The 15788-nt window shown below is 50.1% G+C and overlaps 1 protein-coding gene across 1 annotated transcript in view; it reads right to left on the reverse strand.

The window, feature by feature from the left end:
* The window catches only part of nipbla (NIPBL cohesin loading factor a), a 54836-nt gene extending 47121 nt beyond the window's left edge, over window positions 1-7715 (reverse strand). Inside the window, 2 exon segments of the mRNA XM_037531590.1 lie at window positions 4371-4514; window positions 7637-7715. Coding sequence (XP_037387487.1) covers window positions 4371-4434 — 64 coding nt within the window. The 5' untranslated portion in view covers window positions 4435-4514; window positions 7637-7715.
* Between the last annotated feature and the right edge of the window lie 8073 nt (window positions 7716-15788).

Genomic DNA, 15788 nt, shown 5'->3' on the forward strand with positions numbered 1-15788 from the left:
GGCTAAACCTGCCTGGATAAACCTCACAGGCTAAACCTCACAGGCTAAATCCCACAGGATAAACCTCACAGGCTAAACCTCACAGGATAAACCTCACAGGCTAAACCTCACAGGCTAAATCCCACAGGATAAACCTCACAGGCTAAACCCCACAGGCTAAACCTCACAGGCTAAACCTCACAGGCTAAACCTCACAGGCTAAACCTGCCTGGATAAACCTCACAGGCTAAACCTCACAGGCTAAACCCCACAGGATAAACCCCACAGGATAAACCTCACAGGCTAAACCTCACAGGCTAAACCTCACAGGATAAACCTCACAGGCTAAACCTCACAGGCTAAACCTCACAGGATAAACCTCACAGGCTAAACCTGCCTGGCTAAACCTCACAGGCTAAACCTGCCTGGCTAAACCTCACAGGCTAAACCTCACAGGCTAAACCTCACAGGCTAAACCTCACAGGATAAACCTCACAGGCTAAACCTGCCTGGATAAACCTCACAGGCTAAACCTCACAGGCTAAACCTGCCTGGATAAACCTCACAGGCTAAACCTCACAGGCTAAACCTTCCTGGATAAACCTTCCTGGATAAACCTTCCTGGATAAACCTCACAGGCTAAACCTGCCTGGATAAACCTCACAGGCTAAACCTGCCTGGATAAACCTCACAGGCTAAACCTCACAGGCTAAACCTGCCTGGATAAACCTCACAGGCTAAACCTCACATGATAAACCTTCCTGGATAAACCTCACAGGATAAACCTGCCTGGCTAAACCTCACAGGATAAACCTCACAGGCTAAACCTCACAGGATAAACCTGCCTGGCTAAACCTCACACGCTAAACCTCACAGGCTAAACCTCACACGCTAAACCTCACAGGCTAAACCCCACAGGCTAAACCTCACACGCTAAACCTCACACGCTAAACCTCACAGGCTAAACCTCACAGGCTAAACCTCACAGGCTAAACCTTCCTGGATAAACCTTCCTGGATAAACCTTCCTGGATAAACCTCACAGGCTAAACCTGCCTGGATAAACCTCACAGGCTAAACCTGCCTGGATAAACCTCACAGGCTAAACCTCACAGGCTAAACCTGCCTGGATAAACCTCACAGGCTAAACCTTCCTGGACAAACCTTCCTGGATAAACCTCACAGGCTAAACCTCATAGGCTAAACCTCATAGGCTAAACCTCATAGGCTAAACCTCACAGGCTAAACCTCACAGGATAAACCTCACAGGCTAAACCTCACAGGCTAAATCCCACAGGATAAACCTCACAGGCTAAACCCCACAGGCTAAACCTCACAGGCTAAACCTCACAGGCTAAACCTGCCTGGATAAACCTCACAGGCTAAACCTCACAGGCTAAACCCCACAGGATAAACCCCACAGGATAAACCTCACAGGCTAAACCTCACAGGCTAAACCTCACAGGATAAACCTCACAGGCTAAACCTCACAGGCTAAACCTCACAGGATAAACCTCACAGGATAAACCTCACAGGCTAAACCTCACAGGCTAAACCTGCCTGGCTAAACCTGCCTGGCTAAACCTCACAGGCTAAACCTGCCTGGCTAAACCTCACAGGCTAAACCTCACAGGCTAAACCTCACAGGCTAAACCTGCCTGGATAAACCTCACAGGCTAAACCTCACAGGCTAAACCTGCCTGGATAAACCTCACAGGCTAAACCTCACAGGCTAAACCTTCCTGGATAAACCTTCCTGGATAAACCTTCCTGGATAAACCTCACAGGCTAAACCTGCCTGGATAAACCTCACAGGCTAAACCTGCCTGGATAAACCTCACAGGCTAAACCTCACAGGCTAAACCTGCCTGGATAAACCTCACAGGCTAAACCTTCCTGGACAAACCTTCCTGGATAAACCTCACAGGCTAAACCTCACAGGCTAAACCTCATAGGCTAAACCTCATAGGCTAAACCTCACAGGATAAACCTCACAGGATAAACCTCACAGGATAAACCTGCCTGGACAAACCTCACAGGCTAAACCTCACAAGCTAAACCTGCCTGGATAAACCTCACAGGCTAAACCTCACAGGATAAACCTGCCTGGATAAACCTCACAGGCTAAACCTCACCGGATAAACCTGCCTGGATAAACCTCACAGGCTAAACCTCACAGGCTAAACCTTCCTGGATAAACCTCACAGGATAAACCTTCCTGGATAAACCTCACAGGATAAACCTTCCTGGATAAACCCCACAGGCTAAACCTCACAGGATAAACCTTCCTGGATAAACCTGCCTGGATAAACCTCACAGGATAAACCTCACAGGATAAACCTTCCTGGATAAACCTCACAGGATAAACCTTCCGGGATAAACCTCACAGGATAAACCTTCCGGGATAAACCTCACAGGATAAACCTCACAGGATAAACCTCACAGGATAAACCTCACAGGATAAATCTGCCTGGATAAACCTCACAGGATAAACCTCACAGGCTAAACCTCACAGGCTAAACCTCACAGGCTAAACCTCACAAGCTAAACCTGCCTGGATAAACCTCACAGGCTAAACCTCACAGGATAAACCTGCCTGGATAAACCTCACAGGCTAAACCTGCCTGGATAAACCTCACAGGCTAAACCTGCCTGGATAAACCTCACAGGCTAAACCTGCCTGGATAAACCTCACAGGATAAACCCCACAGGATAAACCCCACAGGCTAAACCCCACAGGCTAAACCTTCCTGGATAAACCTCACAGGATAAACCTTCCTGGATAAACCTCACAGGATAAACCCCACAGGCTAAACCTCACAGGATAAACCTCACAGGATAAACCTCACAGGCTAAACCTCACAGGATAAACCTGCCTGGCTAAACCTCACAGGATAAACCTCACAAGCTAAACCTCACAGGATAAACCTCACAGGCTAAACCTCACAGGCTAAACCTCACAGGCTAAACCCCACAGGCTAAACCTCACAGGCTAAACCTTCCTGGATAAACCTCACAGGCTAAACCTCACAGGCTAAACCTCACAGGCTAAACCTCACAGGCTAAACCTTCCTGGATAAACCTCACAGGCTACACCTCACAGGCTACACCTCACAGGCTACACCTCACAGGCTACACCTCACAGGCTACACCTCACAGGCTACACCTCACAGGATAAACCTTCCTGGATAAACCTTCCTGGATAAACCTCACAGGCTAAACCTCACAGGATAAACCTTCCTGGATAAACCTCACAGGCTAAACCTCACAGGCTAAACCTCACAGGCTAAACCTCACTGGATAAACCTCACTGGATAAACCTCACAGGCTAAACCTCACAGGCTAAACCTCACAGGCTAAACCTGCCTGGATAAACCTCACAGGCTAAACCTTCCTGGATAAACCTCACAGGATAAACCTTCCTGGATAAACCTCACACGCTAAACCTCACAGGCTAAACCTCACAGGATAAACCTGCCTGGCTAAACCTCACACGCTAAACCTCACAGGCTAAACCTCACAGGCTACACCTCACAGGCTACACCTCACAGGCTACACCTCACAGGCTACACCTCACACGCTAAACCTCACAGGCTACACCTCACAGGCTACACCTCACAGGATAAACCTTCCTGGATAAACCTTCCTGGATAAACCTCACAGGCTAAACCTCACAGGATAAACCTTCCTGGATAAACCTCACAGGCTAAACCTCACTGGATAAACCTTCCTGGATAAACCTTCCTGGATAAACCTCACAGGCTAAACCTCACAGGCTAAACCTCACAGGCTAAACCTGCCTGGATAAACCTCACAGGCTAAACCTTCCTGGATAAACCTCACAGGATAAACCTTCCTGGATAAACCTCACAGGCTAAACCCCACAGGCTAAACCCCACAGGATAAACCTCACAGGATAAACCTCACAGGATAAACCTCACAGGCTAAACCTCACAGGCTAAACCTGCCTGGATAAACCTCACAGGCTAAACCTCACATGATAAACCTTCCTGGATAAACCTCACAGGATAAACCTGCCTGGCTAAACCTCACAGGATAAACCTCACAGGCTAAACCTCACAGGATAAACCTGCCTGGCTAAACCTCACACGCTAAACCTCACAGGCTAAACCTCACACGCTAAACCTCACAGGCTAAACCTCACAGGCTAAACCTCACACGCTAAACCTCACACGCTAAACCTCACAGGCTAAACCTCACAGGCTAAACCTTCCTGGATAAACCTCACAGGCTAAACCTCACAGGCTAAACCTCACAGGCTAAACCTCACAGGCTAAACCTCACAGGCTAAACCTCACAGGCTAAACCTGCCAGGATGTGTGTATGTGTGTGTGTGTGTGTATCGGTGTGTGTGTGTATGTGTGTACTCACAGTCAGTCAGCCCGGCGATGCCAGCGAGGGTGGTGATGGGCACATGAGGCATGTCCCCATTCATACTGACGGCTGGGCTCAGGATGCTCACACATACACACACTCAAAGACTCTCAGAGACCACCCATCACAGCTCACACACTCCTGCAGAGACAGAGACAGAGAGTTGGAGAGACGAGAGAGACAGAGAGACAGCGTGAGAGAGAGACAGAGAGATGGAGAGAGAGAGAGAGAGAGAGAGAGAGAGAGACGGAGAGAGAGAGAGAGAGAGAGAGAGAGACAGAGACAGACAGAGAGAGAGAGAGAGAGACAGAGAGAGAGAGACACAGAGACAGAGAAACAGAGAGAGACGGAGAGAGAGAGAGAGAGAGAGAGAGAGAGAGAGAGAGAGAGAGAGAGAGACAGAGAGAGACAGAGAGACAGAGGGACAGAGGGGGGGGGCAGTGAACGGTACTGCGAATCTCATGTAATAAACTCTTGTGTTGTGATTATATCGGCGCATATTGAACTGTAATACACTGTTTATAACAGCAGAGTAAGAACTCATCAGCGGCTCTGTGGGCTGATCTGTTCACTCCTCAGTCTGGAGGGTCTGATCTGTTTAAACAGGGAGAGTGAACGTCTCAGACGCCTCGAGCACCTGCTCTGCTTCCCGCTCACGCAAACGATAAGCACAGTCGACGCCCGTGAAGCGCTGCGATCAATACGGCAGGAAAACCCGCTGCTCAGAGAGAGACCCCCCCACATCACTGGGCTCGACCCCAGGAAGCAGCGCAGCTGACCCCGCTTTTCTTTCATATCGCGGTGAGAAAACCACACAACCGCCGCAAACTGAACCGAAGCCTCGGTATCACGATGCGCATCGTATCGCCGCGTCCCTCCCCGGTGTGGACAGACGAACGGCTATCAAAGAAACGCTGATATTCGCGACGCTGCAGTACAAAACCTGCACACAACTCGTTTCCTGCGTTTATAACGGCACAGAAATCAAATGAGCCGTGATGATCGACTAGACTCAATCTCCACACCACCACTGCCGCAAACCACGACTCCTGACGAAGTACCGAAACAGCTCAGACAGAACCACAGAGCGGTTCTCTGTTCTAGATAAACTGACCGAGTCAGAGCTCCTCACAGTGGAGGTGATGGGAACCAGACGTCCCCCTCTAAAAGCTCCTCACAGTGGAGGTGATGGGAACCAGACGTCCCCCTCTAAAAGCTCCTCACAGTGGTGGTGATAGGAACCAGACGTCCCCCTCTAAAAGCTCCTCACAGTGGTGGTGATAGGAACCAGACGTCTCCCTCTAAAAGCTCCTCACAGTGGTGGTGATGGGAACCAGATGTCCCCCTCTAAAAGCTCCTCACAGTGGAGGTGATAGGAACCAGACGTCCCCCTCTAAAAGCTCCTCACAGTGGTGGTGATGGGAACCAGACGTCCCCCTCTAAAATATCCTCACAGTGGTGGTGATAGGAACCAGGCGTCCCCCTCTAAAAGCTCCTCACAGTGGTGGTGATAGGAACCAGACGTCCCCCTCTAAAAGCTCCTCACAGTGGTGGTGATAGGAACCAGACGTCTCCCTCTAAAAGCTCCTCACAGTGGTGGTGATGGGAACCAGATGTCCCCCTCTAAAAGCTCCTCACAGTGGAGGTGATAGAAACCAGACGTCCCCCTCTAAAAGCTCCTCACAGTGGTGGTGATAGAAACCAGACGTCCCCCTCTAAAAGCTCCTCACAGTGGTGGTGATAGGAACCAGACGTCCCCCTCTAAAAGCTCCTCACAGTGGTGGTGTTGGGAACCAGACGTCTCCCTCTAAAAGCTCCTCACAGTGGTGGTGATGGGAACCAGGCGTCCCCCTCTAAAAGCTCCTCACAGTGGTGGTGATAGGAACCAGACGTCCCCCTCTAAAAGCTCCTCACAGTGGTGGTGATGGGAACCAGACGTCCCCCTCTAAAAGCTCCTCACAGTGGAGGTGATGGGAACCAGGCGTCCCCCTCTAAAAGCTCCTCACAGTGGTGGTGATGGGAACCAGGCGTCCCCCTCTAAAAGCTCCTCACAGTGGTGGTGATAGGAACCAGACGTCCCCCTCTAAAAGCTCCTCACAGTGGTGGTGATGGGAACCAGACGTCCCTCTAAAAGCTCCTACAGAAAGTTCCTACATGAGCTGGTTCTGAATTCACTGCCTGATGACTGAGACGCTGTTTTATGAGAGTTTTGAGAACTTCAACTCCATTCATGGTGGAGGGAGACATGCAGGGCGCTGTGCGGCAAAATAGTCCCCAAAGAAAACTCATTATTCCAGATTTTCCACTGTTTTCCATCATCAACATTCCAGATAAGCTCAGAAGACTCGTGTAGGTTCTCTGGTGGTTCTGGATGGTAAATAAAGTGTCTATATCTGTGTTGTAGTCATGGCGACGCCTGGTTCCCATCACCACCACTGTAAAGACGTCCGATCCAGTTCAGTCCAAACCGCTCAGACTAACATCTCACACAGCCTGAATTCCTGAATTCGGGACTCTGTGCGCGAATCTAAAGCCGCTCTCAGACGCTCCCGCCAGGCTTCGGCTCTCTCCTCACTCGGACCCCGGCGCGGTACGAACTGAGCGCTGCCCGCTCCAACTGGCCCGCTCCACCTTAAACGGAGCAGCGGCCACGGTCTGGCGCCGGAGGCTCCGGCACAGTTACTGCTGCAGCATTTAAGGTGGAACGGGCCGATTCGGACGAGGAGCCATCTTCGGCTCCGAGTCCACCGAGTTTGAAACCAAACACTTCAGTTTGTTTATTAGCGCGAATCGGAACCACAGCTCGAGCTCCTAACGGGCCGCTGCTAGCCGCGCGAGCTGGCTTTGAATGGATGTGCGTTAAGCACCGCGCTAGCCTAGCCTAGCCTAGCCTAGCCTAGCAGGGTTACGCAGATCGTTCCGTGTTCGAGGAAGAGGGAAGTTTCCCGGCCCGGCTCCGCGCTCCGGGCCCGCGCCGTTTCCCGGGGTGTGAGGGGGTCATTACGCTTTTCTGACCGGGTCTGTTTTATTGTTCTCCCGCTCTCTGTCCGCCGAAGGCCCGCGGCTCGGCTCGGCTCGGCTCGGCTCTCCGGGTCTCCCTGGCGGCGCGAGGCCGTTAAAGCGCGGGTCCCTATAAACCGGCCGAACGGTTTCCTCTCTTAAACGAAACAAGCGCTGCGCGAGCGGTCCGGTCCGGTCCGGTCCGGTGCGGGGACGCGGCGCGCGCCCGGTCCGCGGAGCAGCGCGCGTTGGTGTTTGTTTACCTGGAGCGGCGCGCGGGGTTCGCAGGAGAAGCGCTGCTGCTGCTGCCGCACCGGAGCTGCGGCCTGCGGAGCCCCCTGCCGGACACCGACGGCCACTGCACCCCCAGGACAAAACAGAGGGGCTGCACTAGAACCGCTGTTCTGTTATTATTATTATTATTATTATTATTATTATTGGTATAAAAGTCACGAACAGGACAGCAGAGAAGCTACAGCAATAATAATCAATACAATAATAGTGATTATTATTATAAAACTAAATCATAAACATGAGATTAAATTGTTATAAGAGTCGTAATAGTGACATATGAAGTCAATTATGAGATAATAAGTCATTATACTAGAGATATTGAGTCTTATCGTGTAAAATGTCAATGTAGTATTGATTGTATGGCTTAATTGTGAGACAGTCATAATAATAAGTCATATTTATGAGATAATAGTCATAGCAAGTTATAATTATGAGATTGTAAATTATACAACGTATAGTTTATTCTGCTGTAGGCTGAATGGGTGGAGCTAAACGGCTGTAGGTTGAATGGGCGTGGTTAACTGCTGGAGGCTGAATGGGCGGGGCTAAATTGGGCTGCACAGCAGTCTAAACTACACGTACATACGACAGACAGCTCTTTATTTAGAAAGAGTGAAATAATGAGCTTTATGTGCAGATTTAACTGTAAAGATGCGTTTAAAACAGTCGTGATGTATAAATGAGGTCTGAATGTCTCCAGAGGGCTTTACAGGTGAAGTGTGGTGCAGGTGAGGTGATGTATTGTCCTGGTTTGGAACAGTGCGTTAATAAACAGTGTTTATAACAGAGCGGGTCGGTCTGTCCGGTCTCATCACTGGTCTGTAAAGAGTTCCCAGACACTGAAGAGAGTGATTCTGAACTAAAACTCACTCTTTAAAATAGCACTAATCAAATCCACTGCCCTCTCACTGTTGGCCACCAGATGGCAGCACAGCTCCAGACTCCGCGTACGCGCAGCAGCCTGGGATGGCGTTTCTCCACTGAAGACGCGTGAACGTGTATAAAACCCAGATCCGTCCTCAGCTCCGGTAAATTGCCGGTACCGGCAGCGTATTTAACGGGTTCCACACCAAACCGCTCTGAGTGACCCCGTTAGCACCTCAGACACTCAGCGAGGGTGAATTCTGAAAAGTCGGTGGCAGTTCCCTTCCAGCCTGTGAAACCTTGCTGCTGTAAATGCTGCACGCTGGAGTAGATTCCAGTCGGAATCCTGATCAGTACTGAGTGATCAGTGATTAGAGAGGCTGTGCGGTGTTACACTGATATTCTTTGGTAAATAAACTGTTTATAAATGATAATTTCCTGCTATGGGAATTAAACCACCTGCATGTTCACTGTCGTCCACCAGGTGGCAGCGCAGTGTAGCTCCCCCGACTGCAGGTCAGACTCTGAATTACTGAATCAGAGTCTGACTGACCTGTGAGCTTTAAACTCGGTCTGTCTGAGACCAGTCTGACCAGTGGTTTTACTCTCCAGAGAAATCCAGTAAGTCTGGAGCAGCTCCGAGTCTCTCTGGACTCAGTCAACTGACCAGTGGTTTTACTCTCCAGAGAAATCCAGTAAGCCTGGAGCAGCTCTGAGTCTCTGGACTCAGTCAACTGACCAGTGGTTTTACTCTCCAGAGAAATCCAGTAAGTCTGGAGCAGCTCCGAGTCTCTCTGGCCTCAGTCAACTGATCAGTGGTTTTACTCTCCAGAGAAATCCATTAAGCCTGGAGCAGCTCCGAGTCTCTGGACTCAGTCAACTGACCAGTGGTTTTACTCTCCAGAGAAATCCAGTAAGCCTGGAGCAGCTCCGAGTCTCTGGACTCAGTCAACTGACCAGTGGTTTTACTCTCCAGAGAAATCCAGTAAGTCTGGAGCAGCTCCGAGTCTCTCTGGACTCAGTCAACTGACCAGTGGTTTTACTCTCCAGAGAAATCCAGTAAGCCTGGAGCAGCTCCGCGTCTCTCTGGACTCAGTCAACTGACCAGTCGTTTTACTCTCCAGAGAAATCCAATAAGTCTGGAGCAGCTCTGAGTCTCTGGACTCAGTCAACTGACCAGTGGTTTTATTTTCCAGAGAAATCCAGTAAGCCTGGAGCAGCTCAGAGTCTCTCTGGACTCAGTCAACTGACCACTGGTTTTACCCTCCAGAAAAACCAATAAGTCTGGAGCAGCTCCAGGTCTCTGGACTCAGTCAACTGACCAGTGGTTTTACTCTCCAGAGAAATCCAGTAAGTCTGGAGCAGCTCCGAGTCTCTCTGGACTCAGTCAACTGATCAGTGGTTTTACTCTCCAGAGAAATCCATTAAGCCTGGAGCAGCTCTGAGTCTCTGGACTCAGTCAACTGACCAGTGGTTTTACTCTCCAGAGAAATCCAGTAAGCCTGGAGCAGCTCCGAGTCTCTGGACTCAGTCAACTGACCAGTGGTTTTACTCTCCAGAGAAATCCAGTAAGTCTGGAGCAGCTCAGAGTCTCTGGACTCAGTCAACTGACCAGTCGTTTTACTCTCCAGAGAAATCCAATAAGTCTGGAGCAGCTCTGAGTCTCTGGACTCAGTCAACTGACCAGTGGTTTTATTTTCCAGAGAAATCCAGTAAGCCTGGAGCAGCTCCGAGTCTCTCTGGACTCAGTCAACTGACCACTGGTTTTACCCTCCAGAAAAATCCAATAAGTCTGGAGCAGCTCCAGGTCTCTGGACTCAGTCAACTGACCAGTGGTTTTACTCTCCAGAGAAATCCAGTAAGTCTGGAGCAGCTCCGAGTCTCTCTGGACTCAGTCAACTGACCAGTGGTTTTACTCTCCAGAGAAATCCAGTAAGTCTGGAGCAGCTCCGAGTCTCTCTGGCCTCAGTCAACTGACCAGTGGTTTTACTCTCCAGAGAAATCCAGTACGTCTGGAGCAGCTCCGAGTCTCTGGACTCAGTCAACTGACCAGTGTTTTTACTCTCCAGAGGAATCCAGTAAGTCTGGAGCAGCTCTGAGTCTCTGGACTCAGTCAACTGACCAGTGGTTTTATTTTCCAGAGAAATCCAGTAAGCCTGGAGCAGCTCCGAGTCTCTCTGGTCTCAGTCAACTGACCACTGGTTTTACCCTCCAGAGAAATACAATAAGTCTGGAGCAGCTCCGAGTCTGTGGACTCAGTCAACTGACCAGTGGTTTTACCCTCTGGAGAAATCCAGTAAGCCTGGAGCAGCTCCGAGTCTCTCTGGACTCAGTCAACTGACCACTGGTTTTACCCTCCAGAGAAATCCAATAAGCCTGGAGCAGCTCCGAGTCTGTGGACTCAGTCAACTGACCAGTGGTTTTACTCTCCAGAGAAATCCAGTAAGTCTGGAGCAGCTCCGAGTCTCTGGACTCAGTCAACTGACCAGTCGTTTTACTCTCCAGAGAAATCCAATAAGTCTGGAGCAGCTCCGAGTCTGTGGACTCAGTCAACTGACCAGTGGTTTTACTCTCCAGAGAAATCCAGTAAGCCTGGAGCAGCTCCGCGTCTCTCTGGACTCAGTCAACTGACCAGTCGTTTTACTCTCCAGAGAAATCCAATAAGTCTGGAGCAGCTCTGAGTCTCTGGACTCAGTCAACTGACCAGTGGTTTTATTTTCCAGAGAAATCCAGTAAGCCTGGAGCAGCTCAGAGTCTCTCTGGACTCAGTCAACTGACCACTGGTTTTACCCTCCAGAAAAAAACAATAAGTCTGGAGCAGCTCCAGGTCTCTGGACTCAGTCAACTGACCAGTGGTTTTACTCTCCAGAGAAATCCAGTAAGTCTGGAGCAGCTCCGAGTCTCTCTGGACTCAGTCAACTGATCAGTGGTTTTACTCTCCAGAGAAATCCATTAAGCCTGGAGCAGCTCTGAGTCTCTGGACTCAGTCAACTGACCAGTGGTTTTACTCTCCAGAGAAATCCAGTAAGCCTGGAGCAGCTCAGAGTCTCTGGACTCAGTCAACTGACCAGTGGTTTTATTTTCCAGAGAAATCCAGTAAGTCTGGAGCAGCTCCGAGTCTCTCTGGACTCAGTCAACTGACCACTGGTTTTACCCTCCAGAAAAATCCAATAAGTCTGGAGCAGCTCCAGGTCTCTGGACTCAGTCAACTGACCAGTGGTTTTACTCTCCAGAGAAATCCAGTAAGTCTGGAGCAGCTCCGAGTCTCTCTGGCCTCAGTCAACTGACCAGTGGTTTTACTCTCCAGAGAAATCCAGTACGTCTGAAGCAGCTCCGAGTCTCTGGACTCAGTCAACTGACCACTGGTTTTACCCTCCAGAAAAATCCAATAAGTCTGGAGCAGCTCCAGGTCTCTGGACTCAGTCAACTGACCAGTGGTTTTACTCTCCAGAGAAATCCAGTAAGCCTGGAGCAGCTCAGAGTCTCTGGACTCAGTCAACTGACCAGTGGTTTTATTTTCCAGAGAAATCCAGTAAGCCTGGAGGAGCTCCAAGTCTCTCTGTACTCAGTCAACTGACCAGTGGTTTTACTCTCCAGAGAAATCCAGTACGTCTGGAGCAGCTCCGAGTCTCTGGACTCAGTCAACTGACCAGTGGTTTTACTCTCCAGAGGAATCCAGTAAGTCTGGAGCAGCTCTGAGTCTCTGGACTCAGTCAACTGACCAGTGGTTTTATTTTCCAGAGAAATCCAGTAAGCCTGGAGCAGCTCCGAGTCTCTCTGGACTCAGTCAACTGACCACTGGTTTTACCCTCCAGAAAAATCCAATAAGTCTGGAGCAGCTCCAGGTCTCTGGACTCAGTCAACTGACCAGTGGTTTTACTCTCCAGAGAAATCCAATAAGTCTGGAGGAGCTCCGAGTCTCTCTGGACTCAGTCAACTGACCACTGGTTTTACCCTCCAGAGAAATCCAATAAGCCTGGAGCAACTCCGAGTCTGTGGACTCAGTCAACTGACCAGTGGTTTTACTCTCCAGAGAAATCCAGTAAGTCTGGAGCAGCTCCGAGTCTCTGGACTCAGTCAACTGACCAGTGGTTTTACTCTCCAGAGAAATCCAGTACGTCTGGAGCAGCTCCGAGTCTCTGGACTCAGTCAACCGACCAGTGGTTTTACTCTCCAGAGAAATCCTGTAAGTTTGGAGCAGCTCCGAGTCTCTCTGGACTCAGTCAACTGGCCAGTGGTTTTGCCCTCCAGAGAAATCCAGTAAGTCTGGAGCAGCTCTGAGTCTCTGGACTCAGTCAACTGACCAGTGGTTTTATTTTCCAGAGAAATCCAGTAAGCCTGGAGCAGCTCCGAGTCTCTCTGGACTCAGTCAACTGACCACTGGTTTTACCCTCCAGAAAAATCCAATAAGTCTGGAGCAGCTCCAGGTCTCTGGACTCAGTCAACTGACCAGTGGTTTTACTCTCCAGAGAAATCCAGTAAGTCTGGAGGAGCTCCGAGTCTCTCTGGACTCAGTCAACTGACCACTGGTTTTACCCTCCAGAGAAATCCAATAAGCCTGGAGCAGCTCCGAGTCTGTGGACTCAGTCAACTGACCAGTGGTTTTACTCTCCAGAGAAATCCAGTAAGTCTGGAGCAGCTCCGAGTCTCTGGACTCAGTCAACTGACCAGTGGTTTTACTCTCCAGAGAAATCCAGTACGTCTGGAGCAGCTCCGAGTCTCTGGACTCAGTCAACTGACCAGTGGTTTTACTCTCCAGAGAAATCCTGTAAGTTTGGAGCAGCTCCGAGTCTCTCTGGACTCAGTCAACTGAACAGTGGTTTTGCCCTCCAGAGAAATCCAGTAAGCCTGGAGCAGCTCTGAGTCTTTGGACTCAGTCAACTGACCAGTGGTTTTACTCTCCAGAGAAATCCAGTAAGCCTGGAGCAGCTCCGCGTCTCTCTGGACTCAGTCAACTGACCACTGGTTTTACCCTCCAGAAAAATCCAATAAGTCTGGAGCAGCTCCAGGTCTCTGGACTCAGTCAACTGACCAGTGGTTTTACTCTCCAGAGAAATCCAGTAAGTCTGGAGCAGCTCCGAGTCTCTCTGGACTCAGTCAACTGACCAGTGGTTTTACTCTCCAGAGAAATCCAGTAAGTCTGGAGCAGCTCCGAGTCTCTCTGGCCTCAGTCAACTGACCAGTGGTTTTACTCTCCAGAGAAATCCAGTACGTCTGGAGCAGCTCCGAGTCTCTGGACTCAGTCAACTGACCAGTGGTTTTACTCTCCAGAGGAATCCAGTAAGCCTGGAGCAGCTCAGAGTCTCTCTGGACTCAGTCAACTGACCACTGGTTTTACCCTCCAGAAAAATCCAATAAGTCTGGAGCAGCTCCAGGTCTCTGGACTCAGTCAACTGACCAGTGGTTTTACTCTCCAGAGAAATCCAGTAAGTCTGGAGCAGCTCCGAGTCTCTCTGGCCTCAGTCAACTGATCAGTGGTTTTACTCTCCAGAGAAATCCATTAAGCCTGGAGCAGCTCTGAGTCTCTGGACTCAGTCAACTGACCAGTGGTTTTACTCTCCAGAGAAATCCAGTAAGTCTGGAGCAGCTCAGAGTCTCTGGACTCAGTCAACTGACCAGTGGTTTTACTCTCCAGAGAAATCCAGTAAGCCTGGAGCAGCTCCGAGTCTCTGGACTCAGTCAACTGACCAGTCGTTTTACTCTCCAGAGAAATCCAATAAGTCTGGAGCAGCTCTGAGTCTCTGGACTCAGTCAACTGACCAGTGGTTTTACTCTCCAGAGAAATCCAGTAAGTCTGGAGCAGCTCCGAGTCTCTCTGGACTCAGTCAACTGACCAGTGGTTTTACTCTCCAGAGAAATCCAGTAAGTCTGGAGCAGCTCCGAGTCTCTCTGGCCTCAGTCAACTGACCAGTGGTTTTACTCTCCAGAGAAATCCAGTACGTCTGGAGCAGCTCCGAGTCTCTGGACTCACTCAACTGACCAGTGGTTTTACTCTCCAGAGGAATCCAGTAAGTCTGGAGCAGCTCTGAGTCTCTGGACTCAGTCAACTGACCAGTGGTTTTATTTTCCAGAGAAATCCAGTAAGCCTGGAGCAGCTCCGAGTCTCTCTGGTCTCAGTCAACTGACCACTGGTTTTACCCTCCAGAGAAATACAATAAGTCTGGAGCAGCTCCGAGTCTGTGGACTCAGTCAACTGACCAGTGGTTTTACCCTCTGGAGAAATCCAGTAAGCCTGGAGCACCTCCGAGTCTCTCTGGACTCAGTCAACTGACCACTGGTTTTACCCTCCAGAGAAATCCAATAAGCCTGGAGCAGCTCCGAGTCTGTGGACTCAGTCAACTGACCAGTGGTTTTACTCTCCAGAGAAATCCAGTAAGTCTGGAGCAGCTCCGAGTCTCTGGACTCAGTCAACTGACCAGTGGTTTTACTCTCCAGAGAAATCCAGTACGTCGGGAGCAGCTCCGAGTCTCTGGACTCAGTCAACTGACCAGTGGTTTAACTCTCCAGAGAAATCCTGTAAGTTTGGAGCAGCTCCGAGTCTCTCTGGACTCAGTCAACTGACCAGTGGTTTTACCCTCCAGAGAAATCCAATAAGCCTGGAGCAGCTCTGAGTCTTTGGACTCAGTCAACTGACCAGTGGTTTTACTCTCCAGAGAAATCCAGTAAGCCTGGAGCAGCTCTGAGTCTCTCTGGACTCAGTCAACTGACCAGTGGTTTTTACCCTCCAGAGAAATCCAGTAAGCCTGGAGCAGTTCCGAGTCTCTCTGGACTCAGTCACCAGACCAGTGGTTTTACCCTCCAGAGAAATCCAGTAAGCCTGGAGCAGCTCCACGTCTCTCTGGACTCAGTCAACTGACCAGTCGTTTTACTCTCCAGAGAAATCCAGTAAGCCTGGAGGAGCTCCAAGTCTCTCTGTACTCAGTCAACTGACCAGTGGTTTTACTCTCCAGAGAAATCCAGTACGTCTGGAGCAGCTCCGAGTCTCTGGACTCAGTCAACTGACCAGTGGTTTTACTCTCCAGAGAAATCCAGTAAGTCTGGAGCAGCTCAGAGTCTCTGGACTCAGTCAACTGACCAGTGGTTTTACTCTCCATAGAAATCCAGTAAGTCTGGAGCAGCTCCGAGTCTCTCTGGACTCAGTCAACTGACCAGTGGTTTTACTCTCCAGAGAAATCCAGTAAGTCTGGAGCAGCTCCGAGTCTCTCTGGCCTCAGTCAACTGATCAGTGGTTTTACTCTCCAGAGAAATCCATTAAGC

Source organism: Pygocentrus nattereri, chromosome 20 (assembly GCF_015220715.1).
Source record: "Pygocentrus nattereri isolate fPygNat1 chromosome 20, fPygNat1.pri, whole genome shotgun sequence".
NCBI classification, from domain to species: Eukaryota; Metazoa; Chordata; class Actinopteri; order Characiformes; family Serrasalmidae; genus Pygocentrus; species Pygocentrus nattereri.